Source organism: Tribolium madens, unplaced genomic scaffold (genome assembly GCF_015345945.1).
Source record: "Tribolium madens isolate multiple individuals breed KSU strain unplaced genomic scaffold, Tmad_KSU_1.1 Scaffold_19;HRSCAF=116;Tcas5.2_LG9, whole genome shotgun sequence".
NCBI classification, from domain to species: Eukaryota; Metazoa; Arthropoda; class Insecta; order Coleoptera; family Tenebrionidae; genus Tribolium; species Tribolium madens.
In genome coordinates, this window is record NW_025400983.1 from 7,197,569 (window position 1) to 7,224,966 (window position 27,398).

Consider the following 27,398-nt stretch of genomic DNA (forward strand, 5'->3'; position numbering starts at 1 on the left):
ATAATCTTGACAAATCTGTTTTTTAGTTTAATATTTGGTAAAATTAGAAAACAGTTTTATCCTTGACCAACCTAGACGCTTATAATTAAGATGAATCATGTTACTTGCGATTATAATCATCCTGGGCCTGCTAAAAATGTCCGTAGGAGTGCCCCTCTGTTTTCAACTCGGTTGATAATTTATTGGGGTTACGTTTGAAAAAATCCACTGGAAAATAACTCGACAATATTTATCACCTCAACTCGATAAATCGATAACCCTTCCAAGTRGTTCAGGTTCTCATTAACATAATTCTATRTTTTTTTATCAAAAGTTTTACTTTATTTGTTGYTCCACAAATCGAACAAATAAATCATAACGGTCTAGACAAACCGCGAAATACGTGAAGACATTTTAATCTTGCCAAGTCAAATAAAATCAACAATCTGCAATTTTTTGTTCAATTGTCACACTAATTTGTTGAAAAATAAATTATGAATGCGTTGACAGCTCATTAAATAAATACCACACTGGTGGAAATTGCATTTTGTGTTTAGATAGATAATAGTATATTAAGCATCAAGAACGATAAGGACATTTTACAGATCGAAGACAATTGTTTATTGTGTAAGATCGGTAAGTCCTTAACGTTCGTGACGCTTATGACATTTTTTTCGCAATTGATTTTTGTTAGTTTTTTTAATAAAATATCTAAAAAATGTTCTAGAGCGCCGAAATACTTTTTCTATTTCGGTGTACAATGAGCATCTTGTGCAACTGAAAACAGTTGCACAAAATGCAATTTTGTGACACTGTTTTTTGACGACATTTTATGCAATACTTTGACCATTACTGGCCATAGACTGTCGTGAGAAATTGTTGCAGTTCGACGCATTTTATCGAAACTAATGCCATTTAAGCTTTTTGGAGCAATTTGGGTACCGCATAGGTACGTCAAATGTCAAAAATTTTAACTGTCAAATAATGCAATAAATTCAATTTCAAAAGCGCTCAATAGAAAAAATTGTATAAAAAAACGCGTGTTACAACCTCTCATTGTGAACTCGTGCATTTGTGATACTCGTATCACAATGAGAGTGTTTGTATCACTTGTTTTTTAATATACTATTGGCGACGACTTTAAAGGCTTACCAACGAATTTGGGATAGCAACGAGTAAATACCGTGCCGTAAACCGTACCGTAAACAAATAAATTAGAGTAGGCGGTTTATTATTTATTATTTTGAGTGAAATAATGTTCACTTTAGAGCAGGGAATTTTTATTGTTGCAAGTTATTACAAAAATACTGTACAAGACGAAAACGGTGAATGGTCATTTTCACTTTCAGTTTGTGTGGAAAATTTCCAGCCCAGATTCCCAGCCAATATGTTGCCAACTGTAGAATTTAATCGACGCCTACTCTAATTTATTTTTTTTTATCGCACGGTACCACTTACTGTCTTGGATACAGACGTAGTAGACAATCAAATAGAGACTAATCACGCAAAAACAATTAAAAAAGACAAAGATTATTTCATGGAAAGGAAGTAATAAAGTAATTTAACTTTGTACTTAAATTTTATTACTGTTACAATTTTCAACGGCCTCAAAATAAATTTGCTTAAAAAAAGACTACTTACAAGACATAGTTCTGTGTATTATCTTGTATAAGAAAAATGTATGGCTGTTCTAAGGTAAGTAAATCAAAGATTATNAAGATGGTACGTCAAAAAATAACTTTATTTCAAACGTAATTATGATTTACATGTGTTATACATGTTGAAGACTAAAAACACTACAATTACTGTAATCATTAATTGTTTTAACATCTAAGTATACCTATAGTTTTAAACTTTTTAAATATTAATATATTCTAATGATGTTAATTCAGTTACAATCCTAATTAAGAAGGAGCCACTTCCTTATTAATTAGTAAGATTTATTAAAATCCTCATGTGTAGTGTAAATCTCTGGCTGAAATATTATGTTACAAGTGACCCACTCACTCTACATATGGAACTAGAAATAATTAAAACAAATAATAAATTAATGGCAATTACTCATGTTATCACAGGTGTAAATAAGACCTAAAGTAGAAAAATAAGATATGAGCAATTAGGGACAAGTGTTGATAAAAATTAACAATTTCCTTATGCATATTTGAATAAAAAAATTACTAGTGGTTAAAATGAATACATATTACGAATGAATTAAATTTAAACAAAAAATGGTTTTACTACTAAAATTTTAGATACTTAGTAAGTAGAGGAGTCTTATAAGAAGTCACCCGCCCGAAAATTTTAAAACCTGCTTTTATATTCTCATTTTAAGGACAGAAAAATTAAAAACTGTAAATGTGCAACACGTTATAAACACATCGTTTCAACAGTTAATTTTTATAGAAACCCGTATTAATGATCTCGTTTAAATGAGCTTAAATTATTGTGCAATTATTGTGAAAATGAGGATAAATTTTAATAAATCGTTATTAAATTATTTAAAAAGTGCCACTCATTATAGCATGCAGTTATAATTAATCAATTCAGTAAATGATTCGCACTTACTTAAAATAAATAAAAAAAAAACACGATCAAAATTTTTTGGCTATTAAAAATTGTGAGATTTGTACTTCTTTCTTTTCATCTGTTGTTAATTTCTCAATTTAGCAATTCCACTTTACTCCAATGTCAAATACCGTGAAGTTTTCTGCTATTAACTCTTATTGACGTAAATGACTTTATTACATTTAATTCTTCGAGCAGACCGATTAAAAAAGATATGTCTAGTCTTGCGTTACCTTATATTGAAATCTAGTTTTGTAGTTCTTTTTTCACTTCTTTCACATCTTAATACATCAGACGAACGGAAATGCCCACGATACCGTTTGGTCCATGTAGTTTTTAAAACCGGAAATCGTCACATTACTGCGGCTCGCTGGTATTTCCGTTCGGTCGATCCCCCCTTCTTTCGACAATGAAAATCTTAAAATAATCTCAATTATAAGTGGACATCAGGCTCGGTACGGTTCAATAATTAATAAAAGCACCTGCGAAATTTTAGGCACCTGTCACAGGACTTGTCCAAAATGTGTTGGATCTAATTATTTTAGGAGCAGCTGGTCGGCAGGATTTTTAATACGAATTTAATCGGCTTGAGGGAGATATAAGTACCCGATAAATGAAAATTTTGCAAAAAATAATAGTATGAAACTTGGATTAAAAAAAACATGTTTATGGACAATTATTTTAATGGAGGTCACATCCGTTTTCTACTTTATTCTTAGCCTTGGTGTGGGGATAATTTAGCATTTTTCTTAATTACGTTCCCGTTTTAAAATAATAATAAAATAGTGTAAAATTCATTAAATAAATCAGAAAAATTTAGTGAACGAAATTCATATTTCAAGCATCCGGTTGATTTTAAAATGTAAATTTTATTAAATTAAAAATCAGCTAGATACATGTCTGTTCTTTCATTAAGAATTATTATACCTACATAGAAAAACAACTTAATTCAAATTTTCATGCTAAATAGCAGTGGATAATAATTGGTAAATAACCTACACGAGGAAAAGAAGTGTTTTTTTTCCATATCCGTTTTGCGATTGTGTACAACAGGAAACGATTTAAATAAAAATTGGAAATTAATAATTCATAATTGATAACTGAGTTTGATAAAGTGACGGATGTCCGGAAGTGCAGTTTATGATTTTTATAGCGTACAAATAAATCATYCTGCGATTTTCTGCCACCTAAATTAATTATTTTCAATCGAATTTCCTATCCCAACCAAATCAAATCAAAAGTTGAAAAACGATATCAGGGTCTAGGAAAACTAAAACTGCGGTAGGTTAYGAGATTCGCGCATGCTTGGCAAAACTGCATAGCTGCAGTTTGTCTATACTGCGAAATGGTGTTGTTTTATACACTTTTTTCAGTGAAAAAATCTTGATTTTATTTTCATTATGGCCACTGTTGTGGAAAGGGTAAGTAAGGAAAAGAGTGTTTGTTGTGGTATTACGACTTTGACGTTTCTTACGACGCGTACGCCGACGCGTAATATTCCAGAAAACTATTTTATAAATGAACACGTCAATACACTGACTCTTGCTCAAACTAAATTACTATCAGAAGTAAAATTGATTGGAGGTTGTGATTCGGTGTATTGTTCTTATCAAAAATAATATTGCGCAATGTTATCTTGGATGTCTATGGCGTTGAATTGAATACGTAAAGTTGGTAAATATAAATCTATTAATAATTAACACAGGTGTAGTGACACTGACAACTACGTAGCGCATGTTTCTGAATTAATAATTAGACGAATTATTCGGTCACGAGAGTCCCCACTCCCTACACCCCTCCAAATTAAAAAAATAAATAAAATAGGTATATTGTAAAATAACACTTTCCTCATTGATGTATTACAGTTTTTGTAGCACCTTTGGCAGTGTTATGTAAAGTATTTGTAGTAATTTCTACTAAAAGATTAGTACTAGATTACACCTTGTAGGTCCGTCCCCTTATAATGGGTATAACGGTATTGTCTTGTAGAATAACAAATAAAATTATATCTGTCTCACGCAGAAATACATAATGATACTGCATACAAATATCTGATTATGGATATAATTAAATTTATTGTATTGAAAGAAAATTATAATTTGTGCAAGCAAAAAATGTGAGCCCTATTTAGTTGTCTATATTAGTATAAAATCTAATTAAAATTATATGGAATTTTTCATCACTGACGCTGCTAATTTGATTGGCTAGATATTTCAAGTCACTTTTAATAAAGATTTTGATGTTTCTGGTTTTTAAAAGTCAATAAACTTAAATTCATCCAAAATCCATTTCAACAACCAAGTATTTTTTGGGAATTGGATGGTGTACAAGTTAAGAGTTTCTTAATCAATATAATGTAATTAAATAAAATGTATATTTTGTATTTATATGGAAAACCGAAATAAAAGAAGAGGCTAAAAAATCGKTTTTAMAGTAAAAATAGTTTTTGAAGTAAATGAGCCTGAAATTAGATCTTTCTTTGAAAATATGTATACGGACCATTCGAARAGGTTTGTGCATCGAGGCAAAATTATATGCTGCTTAATCAATGTAAAAAAACTTGAAATTAGAAAAAAAAGCACAACAAACAGGACGCAAAAAGATGAGAAATCACACATTTGAAACATTACGAAAAGTTTCAGAAAAAAACTGAATTGTCAATCATATAATTTAAGGTTGTAAATAACTTTTTGAAACTAGATGTTCTTCGAGATTAAGTTCTTAGCTGAGATATGTTATACGTTTTGGACAATATTTTGGAACAGTTTAGTGAGCTTTAGGAGAATTTTATTGCTTTACTTAATATTGTAATTTTTGTAGAAACCTTAGTAAAAATAAATAAATGGTAATGATGCAGTAATTGTCTACAATTACCAAAAAAATGCAAGCAGTTAAAGTCGGAACGAAGGCTGAAATAAGATAAAAGGACAATATAACTGACAAGAATCATTGTAATAATAACGTATGAATATGTTTCTCATTTACAACAACCGTTGTATGACTAACGTTTCAGGCCTTCGTATGACTCAAAATAACAATGATAATATGTTTAAGGAAGTAGAAATTTCTTAAAAATTCTAAGCTTTCATCACCAAGCTAAAATGCGAAGCTATGATTGAAATGTGGTTTTAAAATAGTTTATCTCGTTTAGTATAAATACCTCAACGAACACGCGAAAAGTAAACGTAATGTTAATAAGATATCTTGCAGTGAACATGCGTTTGTGTATTAACAACAATKTCTGCAAGATGAAAATAATACACAATCACATGATTTGATAGGGTGATGAATACAATTCTCTTCTTAGTAGTAATAATAATTCCATTGTTGAGCTAATGTTAACAAAGTGAGTCAGAAAATTTGAAGCGACTTTGGTCATTGCTGATGATTCACATCAAATTTCGTTTGTCGTATGAGTAATAATTTTCGAAATCCCCGTTAAATGCGCCGCCAATGGTGGCGAACAAAGCGCTTCGACTAGTTCCCAATTTGGTAGAGCTCGTCTGGCCGAAATTTTAAACAAAGGTAGGCGATCGTGCATTCCACGAAAATGTTTATGGCAAATGCATACATATAAACAGCGATCGACTGACATTGAAATCGACGACCTTGCAGAACTCTGCCGTGCTATTTATATATTTACACTTTTTAAGAAGACGAGGCCGACGGTCTGGCCAAGGATAAAACGCTATCGCCATTAGCTTGCGTGCTTCTATGACAAAGAAAACTAATTTAAGAGATGTGAGGAGAGGTGTGTATGTGTTTCTATACCGGCCAACCAAAGTCAACTTTTAATTAACCGGGGAGGACTTTGACAGTCACTTGTTTTCGATATTTTGCGCCGTTGTGCATTTGCATTTTTAGGGAGAGGGTCGCCAATAAATCGCCTAGATCAAGGCTATGTTGACTGTTTTTATCTATTTTGTACAAACAGACAGGATGACCATTTGTCCCTCCGTTTCCGTTTTTGGTGACATCGCGATTAGATTAGATATGTTTTCTTATTGTTACAACGACAGTCTATAAATTTTTATTCTGATAAAATTCTGTTTGACCTATGGCTAATTTCGCGAAATCATGACTCATTTTTTAACATTAAAACAATCATAATTCGAGAAATAAAATTCGCAATGCGGATTAACCAAATTTATTTCGCCTTGATTTTTACGGTAAAAAATTCATTTACATAAAAAAATTGAAAGTGTCTTTTCCCTGAAAAATGAATTTCGCAATTCATGCATTGAAAAAACTGCGCTCGAGCACATGACAGTAGTTATTAATAGTGTCTGAGTTTATTCTATTATACATATTATTTTTATCAGGTGTACCGCCCAATACGCCCATGTTTACAACCTAATTAATTAGACTCATGAAACAGAGTAGTCAAAATATCTAAAGTTTTAGTGTGTCATTCTTTTAAATTATCTTTCAGTGGCGTTTTTCAAACTGGAACGAGATCACACTGATATTGGTGTGTTTTCGGAATCAAAATGGCGGAAACCTGTCACGTATACTTTTCCAAGTATAGGGGTCAATAMATTTTATTTAATTAAAATTGAAAATACGTTAATTCTGGCTGATTTCATCGTTTTTATATTCAACGTATTTTCAGGTGATTTTAAGAATAAATCTGCCAAACAAATGCGTCAATGTATTTCAGAAACCTACTTAAAAAGAAAGAAATAATTCAGATGTAAATATAAATCACAAAAAATTGTGAAACATTGATCTCAAAGCTTCTAAAGTCTTTTACTCATACAAGTGTAACAATGCATAACAATGAACGTCTGCATGACAACGATAAAACGTGGGCGAAACTTTTTTCCAACTAAACTTTGAAAGGTCAGTTTTTGTGTAAAAACTCAATTCGTCTTTTCATTTTCTATAAAGGTGTAACAATCTTCTGAACAGCCCACAGACAAGGATGCAAAAATGAAACTTCATTGGTCAAACAAAGAGAGACAATAACAGAGTGGTGTGCTTCTGCTTACATACCTAAAATAAATAATTCGCGATTTTTCTTTTCTTTTTACGTAGTAGTATTTAAAAAAAAAATAGTTTAATCGTGTTTTGAAAGATTTGTAGCGTCTAGCTTGTAACATAAATTATCTATTTTAATTTTTGGCAGCCGTCAACATATTAAATATTAAAAATATTTAGAATTGTTTGCATATTTTCATTTTTTCTTAAAATTAAACCGTTTAGATTTAGACTGTCTGTCGCCACTATTCAAGCAAACTATTTTTGAACTATTTGCAATATTACAGGTGATAGTATCGTCCTTCGGTAGGACGAAGCCAGCTGATCTATCATTAATAAATGCAAATTATAGCACTAGCTCGAGATGACAAATTATTCAGTTTGCTCCCGTTTACATTAATTAACGCCAACCGAAAACAAAAATGAATTTAATGTATCACGTTTAATATGCGTATAAAATTATTACCTCATAAATCAAAAACTGTGCTTCAAAATTATTTCCCGCTTCCTTTATTCCATAATTGCAGGTTTCATCGACTTGTACAAGCAGAAAAGTATAGAAAAACCACGAAAGAAAAAGACAACACGACATATCCTTTTTATAATTATACATAAGCGCCATCGATGTCCTACTTAAGTCAAAACTTGCGCACATGTGTTAATTGATCTTCCTGCACTTAAGCAATAATTTAAGTAAACGCCAAAAGAGCAGACTGATGTGGCAACTTCATTAGACTCAGTAGTTAATTGCCGAGCCAAATTAATTTTCACATTTTTGTTTCATAATGAGGCATTTTTTCTGGTACATCAAAATGAAGAATGTGATTAACATGCACAAGTTTATTAATAGTGCGATACAGTGCATGACGGACTTAAAGTTCGTCGACTTTTCATGGTAAATCCCGTCTGCGTTCTAAACGTTGACCTTGACTGTCGTCAAGGCTGCAAATATCTAACACCGATACCAACATCACCAACCGATACCACCCGGAATGGACTTTTCACACGGCAAGGTTGGTAACGCATCCACACACTCTACCAACTGCAATTCTAAGTAAAACTATTAAAACATTTTTAGTTTTAAGTCGATTGTCAATATTGACTCATAGGGGCCTGAAATGCTAAATACGTAAATAAATTAATTATGTCGACATATGGCATTTTTTATAATAATTTACTTATGATTTATATGATATTTATTGCAATAAACTTATTTCATGAATTGATAACTAGCACAACCAGACAAATACATTGACGCAAGTCAAAGTCTAATTTGAATAACTTTTATTAAATTTCATTTACCTACAAACAAAAATCCACAAAAGTAGAGTTTTAAGAAGAATTTTAATTTTTGTTTGTTGTATAAACATTTCAAATATTGGTTTTAACAAGGTGCTAATATTTTCGCATTTTTTTACCAAATTTTGGTTCGATTGCGAAATAAACGGAAGTGTCGATCCAATATTTTAGCATGGCGCAGCACTAAAGAACACAGTTATAGAAGTGAATGTCTTGTAATGCAAAATGTTATGAACCCGGACTTGGACTATTTAATTCCTTGCTGTCGATACAGCCAATGATTTTAATAAACAAATTAGTCTAAAACACTTTATTGTCATATCTGTTAAAAAAGTTTAACCCGGATTTTATGACAATGGTTTAAGGCTACAACCATTTAATCATTACAAAGTCGTTTCCCACCCTATTTTCGGTGTTTAAAAAGTCATCCAATATTTTGAAATTTATAAATAATGACAGGTCTGTCGTTTCGACAGGAAATATACATTGTAATTATTTATAATGAAGTTTTTTTCTCTCAAATATTGCCTACTATGTAATGATAGACGTGAAGTAAACAAAAAAAAAAGATCTAGATAATTAATTAAACAATACGTTTCAACATGAGTCAAGATGATGCACCTTTGTGGTTTTTCCTATTTATCCGTCGTGCAATCTTTCGAAATTGGAAAAAAATTGAAAATAAAAACGACAACTACGCCAACAAAAGGGACAGATGGTTTACTACCTGAGCCTTACAAAAACACGTCTCGTCTTGAAAATTTTAACCGATTTGCAAGTTGTTGCTTGGGTCCATTCCTGTTATTTAATAATTTAAACCGATTCTCGTGCCCATTTTTCCTTAAAAACTGCATAAAACACGTAAACCCTAACCGAAAAATTAATTCAACAAATATTTACACTTGAATAACCACAAATTAATTATTTCAATTTGAAAGCCGGAAGTCTGTCGTAAATTAGGTAAAGTCACCAAGCGGAAATAAGTATGCCTATTAGATATTCTGTATGAAGAGAGTTGTTTTTTTTTTCAGAAATCCTTGAGTATTAAAAAACCATATCAGAGCACTTGCAAAAGCATTAAGTTTCTTCGAATTGCAATAATAAATAATATTACCCAGTTGTGGAAGTTTTTCTAACGTTTCGATGCTCAATCAAGAGTTAATTGCTCTATCAGAGTTGTTCTCCGCAGCGTATTTACCGAAGTTTTGATGGTTATCTCCTATTTATTAATTAATTAGCAGTTGGGATTAGGGTTAAACCAAGGTTTACGATCATAATTAAATCGTTAGTTTTTATATTTGAAAATGTTAACGTCTTTTCAATCTGCCCGGGTAATTTATTTTTATTTATACAGGAAARTCAGGAAACCCCATTGTTGCTAATGTAATGAAWCACTAACAACTTTCTAATCAATTTATTGCGACATTTACATTTTGGGTAAGTTTTTGTAAGTCTGAAATTAGGCCGAGATTTGGTAACACTTTCGGCGAATTGGAAATTCCGAAAATAATTAAATTCTTGCTTTAGGGTTGTTCTAGCAATTCAGCTTGTATTATAACAGTATAAACTGTCTTTGGATGCCTACAAAACGGTGGTCTTTTGTACTAGTCATTATGATTATACAGCAACTGATCCTTCGTTGTACTATTGTTGGCACGTAGAGTGAACTCAACCAGTTCCCACATGTTCGTCTAACATTACTGAATTTAATTTAAAAGCATTCGTCAAATGTCACAACTAGAAATATGTTAAAACCGAGGTTAAAACTAGTTTTTAATAATAGACAAAACCGGAAGCTCCATTTGTCTAAAACCAGAATAACGAAAAAAGTCAAAAGTTGCCTCGTATTAATATTCATCACCAAAGAAACGGTTTTCGGGGATGAACATAACGAAAGGATTATTTAAACAACTTTCCAAAAGCCTAGCAAACTGTCAAAGACCTCCCGTGTTGCGAATGGCACCTAATATTTACCATTGAAAATGTCAGTTTAAAGAATTCGTCATAAATATGCTAACTGCTTTTGTCACCATTATGTAAAAGACTTGTTACCTGATGTATTTAAACTTGACCCAATTTCTGACACCTCGAAAATTTTGTTTCAAATTTTTGCACACTTATTTAGGAATTTCGAGTGTAACGGTGCATCATCCAATGAACCATCAGCATTCTCGGAATAACTTTTACATCAATTCTGAATTCTTCGTAAGCTGCCCACTTTCCTTCCTTATCACCCAGAAAGACATGCTTACATTTTTCAGAACGAAAGAAACAGTTTTTTTACTCGTGAACAGTTTATGCAACAATTAATTGTTTTGAAAGCTCCAGCCATATAGTTGTAATAAATAACATTTTGACCTTTTATTTTATTCCTCAATAAACACGTGCCTAAGTACATGCATTGTAATTTTCATACAATACCGGTGCCCATCAACTGAATAATAGACGGTTTAAAAAATAGAAATAATGCAATTCCAACATTTTTATCGTAATAATTGTTCAACAAAGTTTAATATATTCTTCATCTAACTTGAGATCAAGAAACGGGCTGATCACACTCAACCATGATATTACCGGGTTTTTGCTGAAACGATCCATCATTCAGTATAATTAAATTGTATTATTACAATAATAATTATACCTCTTATTCTGAAACGTATCTAAAATATCTCTAGTTCTGCAAGGATGTAATGTAAGGAATGGTCTGCATAAAACTGGATGATCCTGGAATCAATTTACAAGACAAATATTTTATATCGTGCAATGTAATTACTCTACCAATTGAGTTAATGTGCTTAGAATGTCGTAATGTGAAAACTTCTTGTTGTATTCGCAATATTCTTCTATTTGAAGCAAACTACCATCTGCAATTCAATTCTTTTTATTATCCTTTTCGAGTTCTTGATTAAGTGCTTACCTTGTTTCCATGCTAAGAAACATAAAATTGGGACACCATAATTAATGTTGTAAGCTACGTGATATTCAAAAAGTGCGATCAATTTCGCTCCCTCTGACGATTTTTCCAATTCTTGACTGGTTTTTTTCGTAATATACCCACCGTTATCTAAACCCTAACACAAAAATTTCTCATTGGGAAATTGGGTGAAGCTGGCGTGCATGTTAAAGAAATCATTAATGGGTGGAAAGCACTAGAAAATTGTGATTCAGAAACTGTTTCGATGATTGGATGGAAGCAGATACGTAGTTACAAGATTGCCGTTGCAAAAACTAAAATAAGATCTGTTTTATTACCTCGGAAAATGCACTCTTCATACATCTTAACTCGAGAAGTGAGGATTAAAGAAAAACTAGCAATAAAGACTACTTAGAGGAAGAATGTATGTAATTTACAGACATTACGTTTTTCATGCGGTATTTATGTGTGCAATTAAATCTCATTAATTTGAAAGTTTTGATTTGATCTTTGTTTTATCGTGTCGATTATGATTATCCTTACAGGAATTAAACCTACCGCGCGATAGTAAATACATGATTATACAACAAAACAAGTAAAAAATAATTACTTTTAGAAAATATCTAAGTGGATGAATGTCATTTTAGCAAATTTGCATACCAGCCTTCCCRGAGGGTTTCAAGCCGATTCGCAAATTTGTTTTTACTATTAGCAACACGCCATCACGTTCCTACGAAAGACATTAAAATTTTTACACCTAGAATTTTTTTTATAAATATTTATATTCAAATAGGACTATCATTAAACTGTTAGCTAAGAAATGCGTTGTTGTACAAGGTGCTATAAATGTCATTACATGAGTAAAATTTGTACATGCGAGAACTCAATCTTGAGGTAAATACCATAATTATGCTATCAAAATTGACAAGCTATAACAGAATTTTCGCTGAAGTAACATGAGATGAAAGCCCAAGGAAGGATTTGCAGAACTGATATTTTATTTATACTTTATTTACAAAGTGTCCAAGAAAGAATTTTAATTTTGGATACCCATAGGGTACCGTAATATAATTTGTCATGCGCAGAAATGGGCATATATTTCTTAAATTTTGCCAAAAATGTATTTTCAGTCATACTTTAAACTTATTAAGACTTATCTAGTGTAACTTGTATTATTTTCCAAAATTGGGACTTACCTCTTTTGAGTGAAGTTGCCACCCGTCGTGTATGTCATTTGATACTTGGACGATTTGTTTAATGCATTCGAGAAATTTTTCGTAACTCAAACCTCCGACATCGTTGTCTGCTGACATCGTCTTTCGGTGGGCGTATCTGAGAAAAATAAAAATCACGTGTAAATAAGTTGATGTGTCTGTGAAAGGCCGTCGTCGCGAATAATCCAGGGGTGCCAACCTTTCTTTCCCTGCTGGCCATAAAGAAAAAGTATTTTGGTGGTAAATCGTCGTTGTCGTGTTTTATTTTTACGGTTTTCGTTATTTACTTGACAGTAAATGTTAAAAAACGCCTCCATCGTCTAGACAAAAATGCAGTTTGGACAAACAAAGACGCTGAATGATTCATTGCGGCAAGTTTTTATTGCAATTTATTGCATCTTGCATATCTATGGCGCATTCCTAAAGATATTACGCCCACTCCATAAGTCGACCAGCTGCAATAAAAATACCAACTGGATTTGTGATTTATCAGTTGAAATTTCTAATGTGTTTCTTTGTTTCCATCCACTGCAACAAGTCATTACAGTAATCTCCCCCTATAAATGTTGCGAAATGTTTCCCGCCTGCTGCGCAACGAGAAACACTTCTACCAACAATTGCCGGCCATCAATAAAAACCCTAAAATCTATTCGACCCCGATTTTATGCGGCTATGAATGAATCATGGAGATTTTTGTCAACGACTTTGCATCATGCAAATTTCGAGGTCGTGGAGAGATAAGAAAATGCGACTAGAGGTAGGTGCGAGCGATGGAAAAATCTGCCAAGAAACAACTCTATTTTAGCACCGATTGTTCGAGCAGATATTTTTATTTCATTACGGGTCCATTCACACGAATTTTTATATTTCACCAGAAAATCAGAAATGTGTCATGGTACACATAGCAATTATGATAAATCGTAAATTCCTACAATTTATACATTCYTGAAAAGTCTATTTAACAATACAGAGAAAGTAGATTACTTGTCAAATAAATCGCGGCTAATTACTCYGACTCGAGATTTTTTCATTAATAAAACTTTGGTTGTTTCCGTTATGTTGTTCAGTTTATCGTAAAATTGTGAACTGCGACGAGTCGCCTATGCACCACCCTTGTTGAGAACGATAGTGTAGGCGTCGTTGACGTCATGGCGCCTACCCAGACGTATATTTGACATACTTTCAATGTACGTACATCAAGAACAAACTCACCCACTAGTAACAAATGGGTCGGTTCCTTCCGGTTTGTGCACAATTTCCAACGTAATATTTCTCTTTCGGATCATTCAAATTTATTTATACAATTTAGCAAATTACTAAAAACATTTTGTAAATATGGACTCTTATCATATTTTAAGCAGCATTAAAATACTCACTAAACTTATACTAGCTACAAAACTATTCCAGAACATAAATTTTGATCAGGTAAGTTCTGATTAATTTTTTTGCCAAGTTCTCACAACCTTGGACTTTGGAAGCAAATTGTAAAATAAGCATGGGATTCACTCCTCTCTTATCAGCATGACTACATTTTAACAACTCCACATGTGTGATACTAAAAGCGATAAATTTTGTGAAGACAGGTTTTAAACTATTTTTGACCCAAAACAACCATACAAACACGTTAATTGCAAAGTTCAAATAAGTAAATGCAAATTTTTAAAATGGGAGATGATTCATTAAAAATCACAGTATGTAATGAAAAAAGATATGATTAAATCCATCACAATCACAAAACAAATATTTAAAACATTTGAGATGAATCATTCGGATAATTAAAGAAAATGAGCTAAAGTTCACTAAACTACAATTTTGCAAGTCTCTAAAAGGAAATTACTAATAATTAATTTATTAATGCTTCAACTTTTTTATTCTGTTCCTAAAGGATTGCTACTGTGTAYTGACTTATTCGACTTATCGACGAAGCATCCAGTAGGAATAGGACGTAAAGACAGTCTTATGATTTTTTTTGAAATACGAGGGTTGCTGCTTCAACTGAGAAGCCATGACTATTTTACTATTTGCATACTATAACATTAAAGATCAACCTTTTATCAATCTCACCGAAATCACAGAACAAAGTGTTTTAAGGTAATACTCGTGTGAATTGATCAAAAAATCATGTTTACCTAATTACAAGTAATTAACAGTGTTTGAAGGTGAATTCTGTCCAATAGCTACCGAATCAAGCAGTTATCATCGTGATCGTGGATCTTTCAAAGCGCTTTTCGCTAAGGACATTCAAAAATTTCTATCATTCGCAAAAACCTGCTGCTCATGTTACTATTAGTATCATTCGTATGTAAGTAAGCAACAGCAAAACCGGTCATAATCGTTAAAAAGAAACGTTTTACCACATTAGGACAATGCACCTGTAATCTGTTCTTCTAATAATGAAAGAGCTGTAAAAGAAAGTTATTTTCCAAAATTAGTATTAATGTTTTTTCAGAAAGTATGTACTTTATTACTGAGTTATTTGGTCCAGCAAAAMGGGAACAGCTGTTTTCAAATACCYWTAAGTATAATGTCAGTTTATGCTGTTATTACGTTAGACGACTATAATCAATAYTAAATACCACAAGATTAATTAAAATTAAATAACTTTTTCCTGCTTTTGTTTCCACGAAATGACTTTTCTACATCCTGTGGTGTTTTGTATGAAAAAATAAAAAGGGGGAGAACTCTGTTCGCAATAGAACAGAAATCCAAACAGCTAGAAAAAATTTAAAAGTATAGAAATACTGTAACCGAAAAAAACTCACAAAATTGCATTATTAAGAATGTTATTTAACTTGAAAATATTGGTACAACATTTGGGGGTCACTTGAATTATTTCTTTGTTAAGATAATTTTACATTGTTATAATAACTAACAAAATTGTATCCACGAGAATGAAAGAGAAAAGTCACTTACTTACTTATACTTCAAAGTTTTGACACTGTCATCATTTGTTTTCATCATTTTTTTTCTGTTGAATCACTTCCAAGGAAATCGTTTCTAATAGGTTTGATTTATTTTTCTTGATTTTTTTTTCCAAAAATTTGGACATGGATCGCAAATATTAAAATAATAAATTCGTTGGCGTGTTTTGCTCTCTTTTTCTTTCGTTGTTTCCGCAAACTATTCTTTGCTAAATTGTAAATGTTTGTCTTTGAACATAAAAAGGGTAGCTAATAGTAAAAAATGATAATTTTCCTRCGTAAACATAGTTTCTAAGCACGAACGACGAAGGAGGGAGTGTMTTCATTGCTATTAGTGTATGTACAACTCTATAAAAATTACACTCTTTGTCTTAATTTTCTTGGATGTTTAGTACTAAATTCAAAATCTTTTCTTTTGAATTAATTTGCCTTTTTTTAGTTTATTTAAAATTAACAATATAACGATTGTCCTATGGTTAGTGGCGGAATACCCCAACATACAGATCTTGGAAAAATGTCTTCATGCAGTATTACAAAGAATATAATAATCAGAGGAAGCTTGGTCACTTCTCGGTAAGTTCTGGAATCCGTACATGCATTTAGGAGAATTAGAAAATGAACAAACTTCTCGGAACCGCTTTATCATTTAATACTCGATACTCAGATAGGAAAGTTTTTCAAGAATGTGAATGAGATAAGAATGAATTTTATTCACCCTGTAACGGTAAATAATCGAAGTAAAGGAAATGGTCACGTTCCTGCGATAATAAATTTTATGATAGAGGTATACTCACTTTGATTGATGCTTTCTTCAAAGTCAAGCATTTAGTTATCGACAATTATCCTTAATTTCTTTTTGTAGAGTTTCTCCGAAGCGAATTAAAATTGATTCGCCGTCTCGCCGCCGATTCGAATGTTTTTGTAATTTGATTATTATTGCGAATTATTTACGATTGAGGAAAGGGTACATACGTATGTCTGATAATTTCTAGACACTTCCCCCACCCATTCTGCGAAAAGACATTTGGTTGAGATGGCAACCGTTGCTAAGGTCTGCTACCTACGGGCGTGGTAAAATTYGGCGAAGCACTGCCGGCGTTCGTCTCATCGGTTTCTCCGCGAGCAACAAGGATAGAAATARACGAGCGAGTGGTGCATTTCGCGATCGACTCTACACCAGACATGTGCTTCTCTCAGTCAGTCCTTGGTGTGTTTCATTTTGTCCGCGGACGCGGCAGCGAGAAGGTGTTGCAGTTTTAGCGGTGCGCGGTGTGTTACAACTGCAATTTATTAAAGTGTTTTCTAAATAAGTGTTTTCGCGATTCAGTGATGTGAATTTTCGGTTGAAAATCATTAGTCATTTACGGGGTCCCATTGTTAAAATTTTGTGGATAGGTACCTGAGCAGGTAAAAACCCATCCGACCAGTTGGGTGGTGTTCTCGACACTGCAAACTTTGTCAATKGTAAATGCATGGTCGGCTGTATGCAGCTGCAGAATTTTTCTTATCCTAATCTCCGATCTTGGGATTAGCCGAAATTTGTGCTGTRGCGTGAGTAATGGACGATTTGAATTTCTTRCCGCGAACGTACTCTGGGGCTATTGTGGCTGTGTGAATCGGGCCGGTGTCGTCAATGCCATCGGCTGCGAATCTGGTTAGCCGAGGACGTTGATGTTCATTTTTGTACCGTCGATGCCGCCTATGATCCAGAAGGTTATCGGGTGCACGTGCACGCGGCGCCCAAAATCGATAAATTCGGGCGAATTGTGGAGAGTGCGTTCTGCCACCATTTTCGCGTCTTTACTTCCGGTCGCGTTGCATGTCCGTGCTTGCGCCGTGGCCTTCCCCAACCCTGTCTGTCTAGACAGGGGGTGCTACGTCACGCTTACTATTCATCTTCAACATTATGGCCGCCCGATTAGCCCATTCATAACACGAGGGGAGAAAGGGCACCCATGATGGGACCAGACGGATTCGTGGTGAGTGACTCGACCTATTTTCCACACCGAATAATTTTGACCCACTTCACACACGATCGAGGTACGTTTCTTAACACCTTTTCATACATTTTGTCGAACTGAAATCGACATCAGGTGGTTACGTTTAGAAAAGAAGAATTCACTGATAAGTCTGATAACCTTCTTTCAAATCTAAGTCAATGCACCGATAGCTTTACTTACCGGATGCTTTTATCAATAAAGCCCAAACATCACGTGAAATTGGGAAATTTTTGACCAAGCATTGTTCTAAATTCGACAAAAAGGGATAATTCAGTTTGTTTAAACATACCAGATGTACACAAAAAAGTTTAAATGATTTATTTCCTTAAAACAATCATCGATGGAATCAAATAAAAATTTATGCTATGAATTCTTTTCTCAAGATTCCATCCAAGAAGGGAGAAACCAATTATTCGTTTGCTTCTATTTTATTTTTTGTTAATGTATATTTTTAGTTTAAATATGATTTTGTTAAAACAAACATTTATTTTCCCTTCAATTAATTACATGCAGATGTTAATTAATTTTGGAAGAAATCATATTTTGCATTGTTAGTTCCAACTAGAAATTACCATGATTCACAAATTAGAAAGTGATTGCAATTAATTGTATTGGGAATGATAATAAGACGATATCATCCAGGTGTTCAACAGTTCTACTTTTATTACATTTAGCGTTTTTTGTTTAGTACTCCATTGTCATTTTTACCTAGCTTATTACGTTTCTAAAAAGTATATGCCAATCAATGTTACTCAAATACCGAGTGTTCAATAAGGGTGTTTCATCAGATGTCACACATGATTCGAATTTTGTTTAAACAATACCGATAAATTATAAAAAACTTRTGATCCGAGTGTTATTTTATAAAAAAGTGAGTTTTCCAAAATTTTTGTTTCCTTTGATGTAGCAGATTGTTGTGATGTTATGGAAAAAAAATAATAATTAATCAGATGTTTCCTGTTTACGCAATTAAAACAATGTATCTCAAGTTATGAATCCTAGGAGTGCAAAAAGGAGAGCGAGGCCATATTTATATTGACTTGACAGCTAGATCCATAGTACCAATGTTTTGTACCAAGTTTATTTATTTTAGAGAAATGCAAAATTTTAATCTAGAGTATTTTTGGGAATAAAAATTAAGGTTTTGTTTATAAATAATAACTTGACAAGATCAATTCCTTCCTKTAATTCGCATCAGTTTAAGAACCATATCACCTTTTGATTTTTGATTCTTTGCCGGTGCCAATATTGTGACATTAAAAGGAAAAAATCTTTTGTTTGTTTCTCTCTTGAAAACGTCAATTTATCAAGTTATCTTAATAAACCGTAGCTCATACGATTTTTCAAATGTCAGAATTATTTTTTTTCGTCGTTACATTCGTTAAGCTGTTAATATCACCCTAATGTTACACAAGACTGTTAAGACTTAACATATATCTATGTTAACTTGATTTATTTCAGAGCACATATTAAAAAGTGGTGATTCTTTTTAAAGTTAGTTTGACTAGTGTCAAAGTAATTAAAGTAAATGTTTCTAGAATTCAGTAGTACAAATTTCGTTTGTTAAGCAGTTGAGGAAAATCAATTTTGGTGTGTATAAGTTTATATGTATGAAAACATTATTGCAGCAAATTTTTATCTTAGTTTCAAGACTAGAAAGTTGAAACCTATTTAACAATGCTTCTTGCGAAAACCTAATAGGATGATAAGTGTCATCTTCTTTATGTGCTAAAAACTTCAAAAATTTTCTTGGTACATTTTCTAACTTTTCATGTTTTGTAAATCGGTGACCACACAACTGATGCATATTCCAAACAACTACTATTTTACATATCGTTTTCACTCATGCTTATCATACAAAAATCTTTTTCATCAGTGAAGATGTTCAGAATAAAATAATAATGTTCCGAAATAGTTGATTTGTCACCAAATAAATTGTATTCCAACCTCATGATGTCAGTCTTATGAATGTGTATATGTATGTAAGTAAAAACGTGACCAAGAGTATTCCGAGTGTATGGTTTGAATAGTAACTGTATTGGGTTAAATATTGATTAAAACATTTTTTTAAGTATGAAAGTGTTTGACTACTAATTTTATTCGAACATAATCTTTGATTTGTTAATAGAAATTATTCATATTATGAATTTCGTGTTATGTAGACACACGTAAATTTGAAAAATGGCTTATATTAGATAACCACGTGATTTACTGCCTGACTTTTTAAACAAAAAGTAATTTCCAGGAAAAAAAATATCATATTTTGTTATTTTGTCGTATCGTTCCAAATTTTTGGGACATCCCTGTATTCTTCAAACACGGAAAAAATTATGCAGGTATAAAAGTGTTAAATTTTTCAGATTTTTCCAAGCAGATGCAACACTTTCCCACAATATTTCGTAAATTAAACATTGCAGTCATAACACACACTGGAAACTAAAATTACATGGTCAGCTATTTCGGGTTCTATACAATCAAAAGAATTCTATTGTGTTGTCTAACATTTCAAGCGTCTGTCTGTTCTAATTTAAGGCCATTATAAGGGCTATTTTGTAATTATTATGAACATCAATGTAGGAACACACGTGTGTCCAACGTTGTCAGATAAATTACGCCGACTTAAACACTATTATATAAAAACGTATCACTATTAATAGGTTGTATACTGAAATTTGAAACGGTTTATTATACCAGTTGATCTACATAGGTATAGTTTTAAAAACTAGTACCTACTTGACGATTGTTGTGTATGTACCGGTTTAATTGTATTTTGGTAAAAAAATGTGATATTTATTTTTAAAGCGGAAAATTGTCGGTTTTCCTGACCTGGTTTATAATTATCGTCGATTGATTTATACTGCGATAAGATAACACTGTACATATTATAATTGTAAAACAGAAAAAGATCATCATAATAAATACATCTGATTGTGACGTCATCACATTACGTACGTGTTCAAATCCCGTATAATTATTATGATGACAAATATGAATCATGCGTCATCGTGTGTAAATAATGTTGAAAAATATTAAACAATGTAGTTTGCACTTTTTGGAAACTGATTTTAAAAATTTCSTTTAAGTCTTAGGTGCAAATAAAAGCTGTCCTTTATTTAAATATTTCAGTCATTGAAGGTTTTCGTGGAAGCGTATTTCAATTCGTATAATCACACGAATGACACGCCAGGACAGTAATTAACATGCATTGCACTTGGTGGCGCCATTGGAACATTAACAACGGTTTTTTATTGTTAATAGACATCCTTGTGGAGAATTCACGATGCACTCAATTTCTGCTATCCACGTGGTGACAATATGGTTGCTGCAAAATCTTTTTGCTTGATTTTATCTAGGTGTCAGTAACCTAGCTGTGTTATCAAGGTTGTTAATAAATTTGAGGCCCCCCTCAATTTTTTGCCATTGCATTTTGCGCATGACTTTTTAAAAAAACAACCTTAAGAATTAGTCACACACGTCTCAGTTTTCTCACGTGATCTAACGTCATTTCTATTATATAAATTAAATTCTGTTATCTGGTGCGTTTTTTACAATTATCGTATGTCATTATGGAGTCCCTGTAATTAGTTATCGCAAACTTCATGATGGTACTAATTATGAAATTTCTTGCTAATGAATTGTTAAGCGTGAACAGTGTTATTTTCTGATAAGTTTAATTTTTGTTCGGATTTGTGGTAACAATGCTTGGGAATTTGAAAGTGTTCCGTGATTTTATCTGAAATTGGTAGATTACAGATGATGGAGTGATTGCAGCTGGTGAGTGCTACAATGACATGCCATTGGTTCGAATCGGGAACACAAGAACTGGTCACCTAACGTAGGAATGCCGATAATGACAAATGTTAGCGTTGGAGTCCTTGCGACGACCTTGGCTCACTTGATGTCCATTTTAACACGACCGCCTTAGCAACTACCAGCGATGGGGGCGGTGTGACGTCAGCGGATTCTGGTCGCGTTCTACCCGTATCGGTATATGTACTCGATGTTTCGCAGTGAACTGTGCTAAGCGCATTAAAAAGAAGGGGTTGGTTAATYGCGGTAATTAACCATTGTGGGTTGGCCGCGTGTCTATATTTTAAATGTGATTGGTGGACAAGGAGGGGGCGCATTATTGGTGGATAATTTCCAGACGTTTTCTCGCGGAATGCAGACGTTTTCACGATGCACTATACATTTTCACAGACGTTAAAAAGAGACGGATCGATGTCGGGTGTGGCGAGCGAGACGAGGACGGGATGTGTCGCAGCCGTTAAGTTAGGTTAAGGACCCAGACAGACCCGTTTCACACGCAACAAATTTAAAGATCGGGACGTCTCGGATCGACTCGACATTTCCTCGTGCGCCGATTGGTCCGTTCCGCTGGTTTTACCCACCGACAAAGATCCAGCCGGCTTGATTCTTCGTAAGTTTGCGGCGTGGTCAGTTTTAGAACGGATGTCGCACGAGTGGTGAATACAAGTGGCGAAACGCGGATGGAATTTCAAACGGCTCTTTGTCACTACGACGAGGGAGAAAACGAACCTGTGCTTCAGTGGTGATTGTGTTGTGTGATCTTGAACTTTAATTCGCGGAATTAAGACACTCTTTTCTTGGACGATTTAAATTTAATTTGTTCATTGTGTTCGTTCCTTGGCCCATTTCGTACAATTGGTCGAAAGCGGCGCGTTTAACCGCCGGATATCCTCAAACCTTGGGACGCATCTCTAAACTTAGATTTCATGGTGAAAATGACGTGTGGTATACGACCGTTCTTGGAATTCACTCCGCTCGAGAGATAAGCATTTCCGTCATTATCCAGCTACCGTGCCGGTTCTTTCTTTTTTTTTTTCTGTTAAAAATACAAAATATTTCAAGGTTCCAGACGACCGACCGAGTGACGTCACCGAACCTTGGACTCGTTTTGAAAAGCTGCAAAGCGACCGGCACATTTACTAATGATTTTGCGAATCCTTGACTAGARTATTTCGCAACAATCAACTTTCTCAAACAGGTGTTTTATTATCTCCTTTTTTGTGGTCCACCCTGTAGACTTTGTAAAAACAAAGTAACAGGATGTTGTTGGTAAGTCAGTTTTTTTTTTTTTTTCATTATTTTGGATTTCCTCATTGCCTGTTGCTACGCGTGTTACCTCAGTACCTAGGCTGGGGTTTTTGAAAGTCAGGTACCTGAAGTAGCGCGCGCAGCGGTGGTGCACTTCTCATCATCCGTCTTGCCATTTCTGACGGTTTTTTGCATATTTCAACGCCCTCTGTCATATGTCTATTGTACTTCATCAGGTGCTCTGGTATATTTTTTCCCGACACCTGTTGGAGTGCACTAATTATGTGGCTCGTTTCACCATACTGATTTTTATACAATTTTTTAATCGTCAACGATAGACCAGATTTGAGGTAAAGGAAAAGGTAACTGGTTAATTGCAGATCGTAGATGGCGTCACAGTAATGTCCCAAGATATACGAGAGTTAATTGTAATTACGGTTAWTCTTAAGTTTTTAATTTCCGTTTGTAATTTTAATTCGCTTTTAGCTTGCTTGCCACTTAATTATAATTAACTTTGTCTTAATTTCACATCTTAACAACAACAATAGAAAACGAATTTGATCTAGTAAAACGTGTTTACGTACAAAATAAAAAAGTATGTACTACACACACTCGCATGATTCCAACAGAAGTTTCTTTCCATTCTTTTATATTCTTTAAAAAGTGGTTTTAAAAACTTCAATCCATTACTGGAAACTCTAGTATTGTATACGGCCCAACACCCTGTTTGTAAGATTATTTTATTATTTTCTAATAATACAGAAAATTTTTATTTTTGCCTTTTGTGAAACTATAGTTTCTCTTTCAGGCACTGTTTTATTGTCTTTTTTTATTCAAAAATCGACAACTTTACAAAGCTTGCCTACTTTTAAACATTTATGCTATTTTGTTGCAACTCGACTACCTAGAGACTAACTAGAAAAAAAACATTGTGAAAACTCCTAACGTCTTATTAAGGGGAACTCGACCGTTTGCAGGTAGAGGGAAAATGGGAAAATCAATATTAATATGTCTCCCAAATAACTCAATAACGTATCAATATTTTTAATTTCTGTTTTCACTGTGTGAAAAAGAATATTTTTCTACATGAGAAAAAAAGACAAATTGTCAATTTTTTATTTTTTTTAATAGACTTGAATTTTTAGTATAATGAAAATTCATTCTTTTTAATCTGCGTAGATTCATGTCAGAAATTAGAGAAAATTTTCAATTTCTCGATCCGATGTACATATAATGAAATAATACTTTTTACAAATACATAATTATTATCGGTCGCTTTTAAAGAATATTGTTATTTTTAATTTTTATAATACAGAATCTTGTCKTTGTAAAGGGTTCTTTACATAGTCAGAGGAGATCTCAGAACTCTTTCTGTATACCCATCTTTCCTCTTATTGGATTAGACTTCACTCTTCATTACATTTCATTGTCAATGCATCTGATTGTCAACGTCTTGTCTTGTCCCACACCATGGGACACCTTTCCCAATATAATCGAACGTAACGAGAATTCATGACTCAGYGCGTTCCTTTTTGAGATAATTTCATTAATTGATGGATAATTTAAAATCAGTCCGTTGCTTTATGTTTTGCAAATAATGTATGTGCATACCTTAGTGTTTAATTAAATAATTATGAACGACAAGTTAACACCGTTAATTTGCTGTAGTTTACKCACCATTTTGTAAGGACGGCTTGTGATGTATCGACCGGAAGAAATAATCATTCTGCTATTTTTAATAAATAATTTATGTTTATCCTGTTAAGAATTCCATACATTTTCTTTTGTTTTGACTTGTGATAAATTATAACAAGTTGGTAAATAAGAATTTATTGTGTTAAGTACAGATTGTTACTAAGCAAATTAATTTGTCAAAACTAGAGTGAGTACCGCAAAGTTTTCGACTATGACGCAGGAAAATTTCCATTAGATATTTATACGTAAGTGACTTTCCCCCTTTTCTGACTAATACTCATTTTATCGATTGCATAACATTGTATTTGCATAACCCCACGATTAAAAAAAATAGCTATTTATTTTAAATACATGCTCCCCATTTGACCGATCACTTCAATTTCCCTTTGGGTAACARTAATTATTAAATTTCACGGTGTAAATATTGCCTTCGCTTATTTATTAGGTAACTCACGTAGTATCGCTGTGTCAAAATTTGTATGCAAAAGGAACATCTGTCAATAACTCGTGTTGGATTCAAAAATTCCACAAATCGAGTAAACTACAATTATTAATCATCACTCATTGACGTAAGAGCTTTTTGTTTAACACTATTGTTGTCACTTAAATCCATTGATACAACTTGTGCAATTATTGTTGAATTACGATTTATTTTTGACGTTATACGTGTAACGTATCATTCGAATCTAACATTATTTTAGACTGAATCATCGGGCCTTGAATGGTAACATCCATTTCTCCTCATTGTCAACACTGCCTAATTCTTTAGTCGAATGAAATTTCTATCAAGATTTAATGGTGCTCAAGAATATTTTTAGCGTGAGCCACATGTCACAAAAGGAATCTAATCACTCATGACACCATATACGTGCATCTCTCCACGAGACCATTCTTTGATGTCAATAAACCACCAAAGAACTTTAAAAAATATTTCAGTAAACTCAAATTGCAATTAAGTTAATTACGCCTGTTTATCAACTTTTTTAGAAAAGCAGTGAGAGTTTAAGTGACATGATAAAATACCGTGCAAAATTTTAATTTCATAAGAGTTGTGTTTGATTACTCAACATTACAACATTTAATTGTCAGCATTTACGAAGTGAGCCGCATGACTTGCGTCCCATTTAAAATTAGATGATGAATCTAAAAGAAAAATTTCATAAAGCTCTCAAAACGTAATTTACCTGTAGTTATCATACTTTTGGTTATTTTGCGTGTCAACTCAATTTTTGTTGCGTGTGTTGTATTTTTTATGGAAATTGAAACAAACCCGACAGCTGTTTACAAACGTCTAAACACGAGGCCGGCATTAATTTTTTTAAAACAAATAAATCCCGATTGAGGTGGATAATGCAAATCTGGAGCGTTAACGTTTCTTTGTTCATATGAAGGTAAGTTTTCCAATTAAAAATTCTACAAGCAACATAATTAAAAACGGACAAAAACAAACGGTAAATAAGCGGTAGTTGTACAAAAATCTCGAGAATTTAATTACAGCAATCGTTTAGAAGATTCACTGATTAACAACAAAACAGCTGTCCGGAAAATGCTCTCATATGTAATAAAAAACTTAATGAGATGATATCTCCTAGATTGGGTTTAGATTAAAAAATTAAATCATTACCTACCGGATGATCAAGAATGACTGTTTGAGTTGGCAATACTGAATTTCATTTTTAAGGCCCGATTTYTGTTACGATTAAATCTCAGTTAAAATTCTTGTTCTATTGTTGCTAAGGTAGCGCTGATCTGATTGGTGTTACCATGGTTTAACCGAGGTTTAAATTTATCTCTCCGTTAAATGAGTTTCCAGAAAGCGAGCCTTATTGGTGCAACTACAAGGTGTTTATGAAAGAAGACATATCTAAAATTCTTTTAACAATTGTCAAAGTGCTGACATGTTGGTATGAACCACCACTAGTCATTTGATGTTATTAGATTGGCAATGTAAAATGTCAATAAACTGTTTATGTTACCCATTAAATAAACTCCCATTTTCCTTTATTTGTTGTCTTTTTTGTATAAAATTTGCGTATACAGGCTGCGCCAGAACTCGCGTCCCAAAGAGAAATGTAAGGTAAGATACCAAATACCAGAGTTTAAATTCTACTCTTTGACTATTTATTTCTGTTGGAAAAAGAATTTTCCAAGTTTTTTTTGTTACAGTCTATTAGAAGAGGAAACAAGGAAGCTGTAGCCTGAATTGTATCTCTGTTTAATGTTATTTATGGCTTTTATTCGCAAAATTTTTGTACTTTTACTAAACAATTATAAAAAAATGTATACAAGATCATCAGTATCATTAAATAGACGTAATAAAATGACAAATGTCAAAAAATGAATCACAAATTTTTTTTGACAGATAGAATCTTTTAAACATTCTTTTCATGTTTCGGGTATCTTATGTTACTTTAATTTTTTTTCTGGGGCTGGAGTTCTGACACACCCTGTATACACTATAGACTTTTGTGAAAATTACTGACGTAACCCCAAACCTAATCTAAGGAGATTTTATGATATACAGGGTGCGCCAGAACTCGCGCCCCAGAGAAAAATGTCAAATGCCGGGGGCAATAGGTCGCCAAAAAGTGCAGCCGAAGAAGTAATTTTTGCTTGCATAAGAAAGTTATTAGACTCTTAAATCCACCAATCCCAGAAGGGCACCTCAGGGTGTGATTAACAAATTATATCCGTTGCTAGGTTACGAAAATAATACCAATTTGCCCAGAATTTAAAAAAATAGCTGGTCTACTGTAATTTTGCGTTTGACATT

General features: G+C 33.0%; 1 protein-coding gene across 4 annotated transcripts in view; it reads right to left on the minus strand.

Annotated features, from left to right (window-relative positions):
* Positions 1–11,171: 11,171 nt before the first annotated feature.
* The window catches only part of LOC123015763 (ubiquitin-like-conjugating enzyme ATG10), a 19,664-nt gene continuing 3,437 nt past the window's right edge, over positions 11,172–27,398 (minus strand). The window contains exons 1-7 of one of the 4 annotated variants that reach the window (XM_044415684.1): positions 14,328–14,410; positions 14,164–14,267; positions 12,934–13,069; positions 11,741–11,894; positions 11,602–11,687; positions 11,465–11,547; positions 11,172–11,407 (exon numbers count right to left, since the gene is read on the minus strand). In XM_044415684.1, coding sequence (XP_044271619.1) covers positions 11,323–11,407; positions 11,465–11,547; positions 11,602–11,687; positions 11,741–11,894; positions 12,934–13,069; positions 14,164–14,237 — 618 coding nt within the window. In that variant the 5' untranslated portion in view covers positions 14,238–14,267; positions 14,328–14,410 and the 3' untranslated portion in view covers positions 11,172–11,322. Of the gene's footprint in view, positions 11,408–11,464; positions 11,548–11,601; positions 11,688–11,740; positions 11,895–12,933; positions 13,070–13,150; positions 13,330–14,163; positions 14,268–14,327; positions 14,411–16,666; positions 16,901–27,398 lie in introns of those variants that run through there. The other 3 variants (XM_044415686.1, XM_044415687.1, XM_044415685.1) reach the window with 3 other exon arrangements.